Here is an 11,608-nt window from a genome sequence, read left to right as displayed (position 1 = left end):
TAGAAAGGGGGGTTTGAATAAGTGTAGTCTAAAAACTTGAACGATAAAAACAATTTGCACAGTTATTTTTATCCTGGTTCGTTGTTAACTAAACTACTCCAGTCCACCCCCGCGGAGTGATTTACCTCACCTGAGGATTTAATCCACTAATCGCAACAGATTACAATGGTTTTCCACTTAGCCCACGACTAAGTCTTCTAGAGTATCCTGATCACAACCTGATCACTCTAGGAACAAATGCTTAGACACAAGCTAAGACTTTCTTAGAGTATCCTGACCACCACGTGATCACTCTAATTACAACTGCTTAGACACAAGCTAAGACTTCCTAGAGTATCCTGATCAACACTTGATCACTCTAGTTACTTACAAATTAATGTAATCAATTCTAAGAGTATTACAAATGCTTCTGAAAAGCTATAATCACAACAGTGATATTTCTCTTAAAGTTTAAGCTTAATCTCACTAATATATTACAACAACAATGTAGTGAGCTTGGATGAAGATGAAGTTTCTGAGCTTTGAGTTGAACAGCGTTTCAGCAAGTTTTTCAGAATAAGTTCGTTCAGAATTGGTAACCTTGCTTCTCATCAGAACTTCATATTTATAGGCACTTGAGAAGATGACCGTTGGGAGCATTTAATGCTTTTCGTATTCCGTACAGCATTGCATTTAATGTTTCACGCTTTTGTCAACTGCCTCGAGCCTTGTTCACGCTGTGTCTACTGACGTTGCCTTTAATAGCTTCCAACGTTCCTTTTGTCAGTCAGCGTAGCCTGCCACCTGTACTTTCTTCTGATCTGATGTTTGTGTATACAACGTTTGAATATCATTAGAGTCAAACAGCTTGGTGCATAGCATCTTCTTGTCTTCTGACCTTGAAGTGCTTCTGAGCGTGATACCATGAGAACTTCAGTGCTTCTGCTTCTGAACTCAAGTTCTTCTGATGCTTCCATAGACCCATGTTCTGATTCTGCCTTGACCATCTTCTGATGTCTTGCCAGACCATGTTCTGATGTTGCATGCTGAACCTTCTGAGTCAAAGCTTCTGAGCGCTGATTTGTGCATACTCTTTATATATTTCCTGAAAAGGAAATTGCAATGTATTAGAGTACCACATTATCTCACACAAAATTCATATCCTTGTTATCATCAAAACTAAGAATATTGATCAGAACAAATCTTGTTCTAACAATGTGCACCATCAGGATCATGTCTCCCCTTGCAGATCGGAAAGTTATTTCTATGAAACCTCCTCAAAGCACATAACACATCATTCTCTCCATCATTATGATGATTCAGAGGGTTATATGCCAAAGCTTGAGCCAATGACTCCAAAGCTTCAAAAATAGCATCATCGTTTCTTCCACCAACCATATCTATTCATATAGGCAAATAACATTAGAATAAACAAGACATCGACAATATGCACACACTAACATAACACCCTAAACATCGCACATGAAATACCACATAATTCAACAACCACATAGGGTGTCACACACATAAAAAACACATATCTTGTTCCGTAACACGAGTTTCAACCTAATAGTTCAAGGTCACATTTATAATTGGGATGTTTACACGACATCCAACTCATCTACACGGTATCTCATATTCATATGGGAAGACATTCATAACATATCATTGCATGCTCATTTCCATTTTAAAGTATCATCTCAGCAGAATCATCATCAACAATTATGGAAGATAAAGTAAGTAATGGCGTTTAGTCACAACCTCCAACTTTAATAACAAACTAAGAGAGTTGTAAACAATCAATCAACGGATTAAGAACTCTCGACGACAAAATTAGTTTTATGACTTCAACATAACAAGCATAAGGAATAAAACAACTGTTCCCAACCCAATGTTACATAATTAGAGCAATATGCTACTAAATAAAATGATAACTAAGAAGCAACTCCATGGTTGGATTGCACTTACTTTCATGAGATGTACTCTTGATTATCTGCATGATGCCCATATAAATGCAACATTCAAACGGAAGGGGTGAGAATTAAATTCAATAATTAGCGGTGAATAACAATTGAAACATATTATCTAACAACATCACATACTAATCAAATCACATCAATATATCAAGTGCTCTCACCCACACAACATAAAACCAACATAATCACCAATGTAATACAAATGCAATTCTACTCGACAACTAACTCAACATGCATGTGGTACTAAAATATGAACACTCAGGTTCATTTCACTCCATAATCCCCACCATAGGATTGATTTCCTCTTGGAACCGGAGCAAACCAATTCGCCACCATCACCATAAGTGATGCTTCTCTAATTCCCGGTAATATGAGTTAGCTACTCGCACCCGACCCATTACCATAGGATTGAGGATCACCAAAAAGAACTGAAGTTTAGACAACATGAATGCATTAATCTTAGCATGTAGCAGTAACAACACATACATATTGGCCCCTCTTCTGACCATGTATTACATCAACTGCATAATCCATATAAACAATAACATGCATATACATAAAAACAAGCAACATCATTCACAACAACACCACAACCATAATCATGCTTAATCAATCGTTTAACAACATCATATAAACACTCCATCATAATACAACAACCCTTGAAATCAAATACTTAGGTTATCACAATACATTCAGCCCCTAAAAAAAATTCTCATTTGATAGAATTCCGTGTAAGCTTTCCAACGCTTCGAACGACACTCGATTTGGACTTGTGGATCAAAAGTTATTATTATAAGAGTATTTGACTAAAAAAATTCTCTGCCAGTCTGCAATAATCGATTACCGAGCCCAAAAATCTCAAAAACCTATTTTTAAGCCGGTAATCGATTGCCACAAAACCTGTGACGAAAATACTCAATTTTTTGTTGTCTAAAAGCCTTCCAAATATGCCCCAACATACCCAAACATCTTATATCAATAATCCAAAATTACATATAATTCACATACCATTAATATAACATATATGCATCAATGTTCGTACAATTCATCAATCCAAACACATTTATTCAACAAATTTTAAGAATTTGCATTATACCTAAAATCTTCAAAATATTAACTATGACATAAACATGGAATTGACTCAAAAAACAATTTTTTCTCCTACAATTATCAACATCCATCATCAATCAAAAGAGAATTAAACTCTACTCTACCCTTCCATCATACCCCTATTATTGAACCAAATTTCCACCCCTTACCTTACAATTTAAAAAAAAAAATATTCAAGCTTTTGGCTATGCCTTCTCTTCCCTAGAGCTCTCCTTAGGTTTATCTTACTTTTCTCTACTCTTACATCTTTTTCTCCAATTCCAAAAGTTTCACGTACTGTGAACTTTTTTCGTCACTTCTCTCCTTATAAATTAAACCTAATTTCTATCTTTCTAATATTCCACTAAGGCCCAACTTATTACTAACTTACAATATTTATTTTAATTTTCCATAATCCGCACTTTCCACCCCAAACTCATTATTTTTTTTTATTTTATTTAAATAATAAAACTAAAATATTATTTTAATCATTTAAATAATTCTAAATAAATCTACCCACCTCTAATTACTTTCTACATTCTCAACCTAAGGGTCAACCACCCTTGTTGGCCCAAAACATCTCAATTATCACACAAATAATAATTAAATACACACATCAAATTATAATTAATATAAATAATTTCTAGAAAAACGAGGTGTTACATAATTTGCGCACCTGACTTTGATCAACCTTTTCCCGTAAAAAAGTGTATATTCATTTCAATGTGTTTGGTGCATTGATGAATTGGATTATCGGGCAGGTACATGGTGATAGTGTTGTCATAATAGACTAAAGTTGCTTTTGTAACAAGACAATGTAGTTCTAAAAGTAAATTTCAAATGTAATATGATTCATACACAATTAGTCGTTCCTCAATATTCGGTATTTGTATTCGATCGAGACAAGGTATGTTGACATTTTGCGGACCAATATAACAAATTGCCACCAAGATACACACAATACCTAGAGGCAGATCTTCTTGTATCTGAACAACTAACTCAATTAGCATCTGTGTAAGCTACGAGCTTGTCGATGAAGGAAGAATACATGCGAAAGACGAATTCAACAATACCATGAATGCAACAAATGGTCCGTTTTAAGGCAAAATTGTGTTATATTTTTGGATCATGCATTAAGAGGTTACCTAAGACTTCAATGTTAAGTACTATAATGCACCTGCAAGACTTCAATATTCTGTTGGAACATAATAGGGATTACCTTAGGACCCACTAATGTTGGGACTGGCTTGCATGACGACATTCCAACACGTCCAATGAGCTCTTATGCATATTTTTTTATGAGAGCGAAAAATACCTCCCAAATGTCGAGAAACAAAGATGCATATAAAATAACTCAGAGGATTTTGATCCTTCATTGCAAATTCAAAACTCAGCTAGGACATAATATACTCACGAAGAGAGTCACATGAAACAGTAAGGATAATGTCATCTACTTAGAGAACAATGAAGACCATGCCATTCCCACGATGATAAATAAATAATTAGTGATCATAAATTATGTGAGAGAATCTCATTGTAGCGACATAATCAGTGAACCGTTGATACCATGTCTGCGGTGCTTGTTTAAGTCCATATAGAGACTTTTAAGCAAACACATATGGTCCGGGAATTGAGGATGACAAAAGCTTGGAGGTTGGTGCATGTACACAGTTTCATCAAAATTGTCGTGCAAGAAGATATTTTTAACATCCAACTAATGATGACACCATAATTTTCAGAAGGCACTATTGAGTACTGAGCAAATAGTGGTCAATTTAACTACAAAGCTTAAGGTTTCACCACAATTAACCTCGGCTTATTAATTCACTCCATTTTCCATAAGACAAGTTTGACTTTGTACCGCTCAAATGATCCATCTAAATTTTTTTTTTTGAAAATCCAGAAACTTCGAATAATAAATCACACTTCTTATTTTTAATAAAAGCATCATATAATTCATATTTATCTTTCATGATCATTTTTCCAATTAGATCAATTTCCAAACAAAACCAAATCAAACCAACCGTCTCCTTCACTTGTAGTATAGCATCGCATGCGCAGACTCCTTCCCCATCCAACAACTAAACAAACCAAACAATTTCTCCGAACATCCCGTTAATGCTTATCGACGGCGGCACATAACCCTTTCCACCATCCGCCACCATGACGACGCCGTCTCAAGAAAAACGCCACCGTTCCATTTTCGAACTTCCCCCAAACTACTTCGACTCTTGCCGTCTTCTCCCTTCTCCTCATTCCTCCGTTTCCGACCTCAACGCAAATCACGAAAACCTCCAATTACCCTCAAACGACGCCGTCGTTTTGGGTACTCGGTTAACCTGCAATACTTGTAAGGCTCAGTTCGATTCTCTTGAAGACCAACGTTCCCACTTCAAATCCGATATTCATCGATTCAATGTTAGATTCTCGCAATCCCTTTCTATATAATTCATTATTTGCTATTTATTAAATTTTTGAATTTCACTTTCAGTTTTAGGGTTTTTTGTTACAGTTTGGATATCCATTTTAATTTTGAATATAAAAAAAATTGAAAATTGTGTTTTGAAAATTGGGTTTTAGGTGAAGCTGACAGTTGCTGGGAAACATATTGTGAAAGAAGAAGATTTTGAGGTTCTGACATCTGATTTTGTGAAAGACTATGATGTGTCAAGTATATCTGGTTCGGAAAGTGATACCGATGACGACGATGATAGTGAAAATGAGGGTCGAGTTCGAAGTGTTGTGCGTGGTAGTAAGTACGGTGAAAGCTTTAAACAGAAGCTGTTTGTGTGTCTTCAGACAGGGCAGAGAGTTTCTGTGTGGAAGTGTTTGATAATGAATGTGAATGAGAGTGTGTTGTATGAGGATGAACAAGTGCAGAGAAATTTGGCTGAGAGGTTGAAATCTCTGACTGTTGAGCCCAGGGATAATAGCCGTTTGAGGATTGTTTTGCTTGCATCTGGTGGGCACTTTGCGGGGTGTGTCTTTGATGGTGAAACGGTTGTGGCGCACAAGACATTTCACAGGTTAGCAAATGCTGTTTGTTACTAAATGTTTTTAAATAAGTTATAGTTTAGCACTTTTTGTATGATTTATCGAATGAAAGATGGTTGGAGGTTCATTTAGGAAGACTGTGTGGAGTGAAGATTAACAATATATGCATGATACACCATATTAAAACATTATGTTGACAACACTCCTTTTCTGAAATAACTTACAATCAATTTTACACTCCTAACATGAGCTGCTGTGTAATCAGTGTGAGCATCAAGGATGGCTTTACATTGGGATAATATTTTGCCTAACTCATTACAGTGGTTAGTAGAGCCATTGGTGATATCGGGCATCGGCAATTGACTTTTTATCTAGTAGTCGCTGGAAGCCCAATATACGGGCTTGCTGCAAGGCTTCAAGAAGGCAAACAGCATCTGCTTCTGTGACAGAAAATTTGCGTTGAGACATAGCTGTTTTGTCTATAACAAATGAACCCGCCGAGTCCGTGATGAAAATGAATGTGTAATGAAAATGAATGTGTATTGAAAATGGATGTGTATAACCTCTACATTCTTCTTGTAGTCTGTTTACACTGTTCAGCTTAATTTTACAAGGCAGTATGACCTATATCATTCCTCACATTTGTTGACCCAGTGTCTATCTTTCTATTTTCTTATTCATTTTATTTATTACTAACTTTATTTAATAAAAAATTGTAAATGGAATTTCATGAATTGTGTGTATTCTTAAACTCTTATCATTCATATGCAGATATGTTGTGAGGGCCAAGGCTGGGAAAAAACAGTCTACAAATGATGCTTCTGGAAGGGTTGCACATTCTGCCGGTGCTTCACTTCGTCGTTATAATGAACTTGCATTAAAAAAGGTTGTTTAATCAAAGCTATATTGCTTTGCCTGCTAAATATTTTTCTCCATTCTAGTAATTTTTTATTTGCACTTCGAAATTAACATATATAGCTAGCCAATTTATTGTGCACCATGTGTTTACATATAATGGTTATCAAATATGTGTTTACATATAAATTGTTATTACAAGGTAGCAATGATAATTGGCCCTATTGGTCATAATTTTTGACGAATTGACTGTTGTATTCTTCTTCCAATTATACTTACAGATGAATACTTGTTCGGAGATACTCATGGAATTGCCGAAAAGTGTTTTCTTATTACCTTTGTTTTTTTTTGTTTGGATCCATGTGGATTTATGCTCAGTGATATGTAAATCTGGACTGATTATTGGCATGCTAATATTGTAGGAAGTTCACGAACTGCTTACTGCTTGGAGACCTTATTTTGATGCTTCTATTTCCATTTTTATACATGCACCTTCAAATAGTCGTCAACTGCTTTATGATGGAGAAAAGCCATGCTTTACCAATTCACAATATGCCAGAAATATTGCTATGATTGTCCGCAGGCCCACTCTCAGGGAAGCAAAACGTGTATATGGCCAGTTGACCCTAGTATCTTATGAAGCAGATGAGAAGGAAATTTTACAGAGCCATCAACAGGACGCGGTGCCACCAATTCGTATTGCTAAAAGAAATGGTGCCCCTCCTGCCAGCAAAGTGGACATGGCTGGATTGGATAAAAACAACAAAGCTGAAGCTTGTTCCAGTAACCAAAATGATGAACCTCTTATTTCGAGTAACGACGAAAGTGAGAATGAGTTATCTGACAAGTCAACTCCTTTACATCAAGCAGCACAATCTGCTGACTCTCAGAAGGTTATGGAACTCCTGGAACAAGGCTTGGATCCATGCATCAAAGATGAAAGGGGACAGACCCCGTATATGTTGGCACCTGACAAGGAAGTCAGGAACACTTTCAGAAGGTTTATGGCTTCAAATCCTGACAAATGGGATTGGAATGCTGCAAAAGTGCCTAGTGCATTGACCAAAGAAATGGAAGAATCACAAGCTGCTAAGCAGGTGATTCTGATATTTCTAAGAATAAGTTTTGTCGTATGATTTAAAATCAAATATTGCATTTTTTACCCACCTTTCTCTGCATTTGGGACTGGCCGATAAATATTATTGGCAGTAAAAGAGCAACCAGGGCATAAGTATGATTGGTAGAAAAACATATCCTTCATTTTAGGGAACCTTATCTGCAATTAAGTTTCTTGCCAGTCCCCATTTGACGTGACCATTGAGGTTTTGACTTTTATTGATCAAATCTATGAACTCATATGGAAGAATAATTATTGTCGCTTTGTGCTTGTACAGGCAGAAAAAGATGCCAAGAGAAAAGCTAGAGCAAAAGAATTGAAGAAATTACGCAAGGCAAAAGAAAAGAAGGCTCAGGTGCATTTTTATTCTTTCCATCTCTATGTAGCATGATGACCTCACATTAGTTTTATAGGATTTGTTTATAATAGATATTACAATAGGTAGTCAATAGCACCGCACTATTGTGTCGAAGTTGTCATTGGCAGTGCTACAAAGATGGAACATCTAAAAACTTGAAATACCCTTTAAAAGGGACATTATTGAGGGTGCTGGGGTGTTTTGGGCTTTTGGCTTCCATTTAGGGCTTTAGAGTTCTCACAGAACTCGCAAAACTCACCATCTTACCTTCAAACATTGAACCAGAGAAGCTGCTCCATACATCCTACATCCGTTGATCCAGCAGACGGTGACCCAACATCCAGTGATCCCAGCAACCGGCAACCTAGCATTTCGCGGCCGGTGGCCTGTTTCTTCACTGTTTCTGGCGGCTTATTTCTGGTTTTTGTATGTGTCTGGGGTAAAATGATCATGGAGAGAGGAAAACAGAAACACAGATAAAGACAGTGCTGCTTTTCCAAGAAGGGTGATAATGTGTGACTATACGAGTCTTATTATTTTGTGGTTCGAATGGAATTAATTTTTATCAAGTTGTTTTATGAGATATCGTGTCTTATTATTGTCTTTAAAAGCTTTGTTTTTTGTAATTGTAATTTAAACAACTATTAACAGGTCAAAATGACTTTATCCAATTGCTGAAATTTCCCTTGTTATTGACAGCTTTAGCTATTATTTAAAATTTAAATGTTTAGTTTCTTTAAACCTTAAAGACATAAACTTGATTATTTGTTGTTTGTTGTTGTTGATATTTACTTGAATGTCTTTTGCTTAAGATCTATGACTTTTTACTGCTAACTGTGATTATTTCATGAATTTTGAATAATTTATTATTTTTTAGCATTTGTGATTATAGTATCAGTTATTTTTTTCGTATGTGTATACTCTATCTGTCCCTATGTGAAAGACCTTTTTGAAACATTTGTTTGTCCCTTAATATATGACCTTCCACAAATTTCTAGATACATTTATTAATCTTTTATCAATTATACCGCATATTATTCTACGAATTAACCTTGGAATATGAAAATTCAACATTAAATTCATTTATGTATACAGTGCAATTTAGTAATGTTCATTCACAAATTATATACATTAAACTACACTATCAATTTTTCTTAATATGCTATAGTGTTTTTGGAGAGTTTTTGTTGAGAAGCTTTGATTTGCCATGTTGTGTTTCAATCATATATGGTTCTGATGCTAATTGCTGTTGATATCCGTTGCTCTTGAATGTGGTTTTCAGGCTGAAGCTGCTGAAAAACAGAAGATTGCTTCAACATCTGCTACAGGACAATCACAATCAAAAAGTGGTGTGAAATTATCAAAAGAGGTTAATACTGATTATTTGCTGGTTGAATATAAACAAATGCTAATTTTGGTGTTTTTCACAAAAATAGAACAAAAAACAGATATACGGAATAGATTATGCGAACTGTTTGATATTTTAATTTTCTGGATTTGTTTTATCTTATGAACAGGAGGAAATAAAAAGAGCGCAGGCTGAAGAAAGAGAAAAGAGAGCTGCTGCTGCTGAGAGAAGAATGGCTGCCCTCAAAATCCAATCTAATAATACATCAGAGGCTAATAAAAGTGGATTAGCTGGTGACACATTATGTTCCTGCTGTAATTCATCACTTGCTGGTAAAGTTCCATTCCACCGGTATAATTACAAATACTGCAGCACTTCATGCATGCACGTACACAGAGAGATCCTAGAGGATGGATGACAATGTATTTCCATAAATACTGTGTAGTTTTTTATGTAAGTTATGATTGCTCCTTATATCAATTTGTTTATTATAGAGGTTGGAATAAACAATGCATGGTGAAAGGAATGAATGGTTAAAAACATTTAAAAACCAGTTTTTTGGCAATTCTTTGTAAGAATTTGAAATGCCTTATTTGGTTGGCGCATTGATTTTATATGAACTTTTTTTCTTTCCCAAATCCTAATATCTTTAGAAATATTCTATTAAAATCGAAATAAATGTTAATCTTTGAAAAAATAAACTGGGACACTTTTATTTTTACTTATTTATTTTATATTTAAATGATTAAGAAAATATCCAAGAAAGAAAAAAGGATAAAGTGGAAATTAATAGAAAATTTAGTAGTTTAGTGTAAGAAATATGTATTGATAAAATAAAATAAATTCTCCAAAAAAATAGACATAATAAAAAGGATTTTTTTTTTCATTGCAATCAACTAAAATTTACAAATGATACTAAAATTTTTAATTACAAAAAGACAAAGGGAAGACAAATAATTTCAATCAAATAATATATAATTAAATATATCTAATAGAGAGTATTTTTATTTGTCATTCTTTATAGTCTATTTCGCTGTCTTCTCAATTTAAGAGGATTGATTTCTATGATGGATATCATACATTTTAAAATTTGACTATAAAGAAATGAAATGTAGGACTCATTAAAAACTAATCTTCACAAGTGAAAAAAAGTAATATATAAAAATAAATGACAAACATTCAAAAATAAGATAATAGCCTCAATTTAAGAGTAATTACTTATATAAAATTTAATTAATGTTTTTATCTATTAATACTATTATTTTAAATTTTATTATTTATAATATGCAAATAAATATCTTTTAATATATTTATTTATTGTTAATAAAAGTATGAGTTTACCTGATATATATATATATATATATATATATATATATATATATATATATATATATATATATATATATATATATATATATATATATATATTGTTAATGTACAAATTTTTTACACTATCATTAGATAACCGTTTGACTATTACTTTTTAATATTTTTACATCATAATAATTCAATTGTCTTACTTTAAAAAAATTAAAATAAAAGTCAAACAATTTAAATTAATCAACGTTAATGATTAATCGAAGGGTGTGCAAGTCAAAGTGTTTAGAAGACTAAGAACAATGATGAATGTAGATAGTTTAGACGCAATGAACTAGATGACGTGTTAAGAATATAATTCATTGTATCAAAACATCATTTTGACAGAGTGTGCTATTGTCGAAATATTTTGTGAGTCAAAATTGTATAGTTGTTGAAATGTGGAAGGAGTTAACCTTGACAAAATTTTGACTTAACATTGTTTTAGTTAGTTTGTTAGAGATTGCTTAGTGTGTAAGTAATCATAGTATATAAATAGGGAGCTATCGTGCCATTTGTAATAAGCGGAGAAAAGT

General features: G+C 33.9%; 1 protein-coding gene across 2 annotated transcripts; it reads left to right on the top strand.

Annotated features, from left to right (window-relative positions):
* The first annotated feature begins 5,008 nt into the window (after positions 1–5,008).
* Positions 5,009–10,281, top strand: LOC131609532 (uncharacterized). Of its 2 annotated transcripts, XR_009286245.1 has the most exons (8): positions 5,009–5,462; positions 5,625–6,070; positions 6,810–6,924; positions 7,316–7,990; positions 8,288–8,365; positions 8,654–8,881; positions 9,651–9,737; positions 9,886–9,900. XR_009286245.1 is itself a non-coding variant. In XM_058881245.1 (7 exons), the coding sequence occupies exons 1-7, from the start codon at positions 5,208–5,210 to the stop codon at positions 10,132–10,134; spliced, it is 1,905 nt and encodes a 634-aa protein (XP_058737228.1). In that variant the 5' UTR covers positions 5,010–5,207; the 3' UTR covers positions 10,135–10,281. The 2 variants fall into 2 exon arrangements, 1 of the variants encoding a protein (XP_058737228.1); XM_058881245.1 differs by lacking the exon at positions 8,654–8,881 and having other exon boundaries at positions 5,010–5,462; positions 9,886–10,281.
* Positions 10,282–11,608: the final 1,327 nt, after the last annotated feature.

Source organism: Vicia villosa, linkage group LG6 (assembly GCF_029867415.1).
Source record: "Vicia villosa cultivar HV-30 ecotype Madison, WI linkage group LG6, Vvil1.0, whole genome shotgun sequence".
Classification (NCBI taxonomy): domain Eukaryota; kingdom Viridiplantae; phylum Streptophyta; class Magnoliopsida; order Fabales; family Fabaceae; genus Vicia; species Vicia villosa.
Note: the sequence above shows the minus strand (reverse complement) of the source record. Positions and strands in the feature narration are given on the sequence as shown.

Coding starts and splice junctions, on each gene's coding strand:
- LOC131609532 (XM_058881245.1), top strand. CDS start 5,208: ATGACGACGCCGTCTCAAGAAAAACGCCACCGTTCCATTTTCGAACTT. Junction 6,071..6,809: donor GCGCACAAGACATTTCACAG/GTTAGCAAATGC, acceptor ATTCATATGCAG/ATATGTTGTGAGGGCCAAGG. Junction 7,991..8,287: donor AATCACAAGCTGCTAAGCAG/GTGATTCTGATA, acceptor GTGCTTGTACAG/GCAGAAAAAGATGCCAAGAG.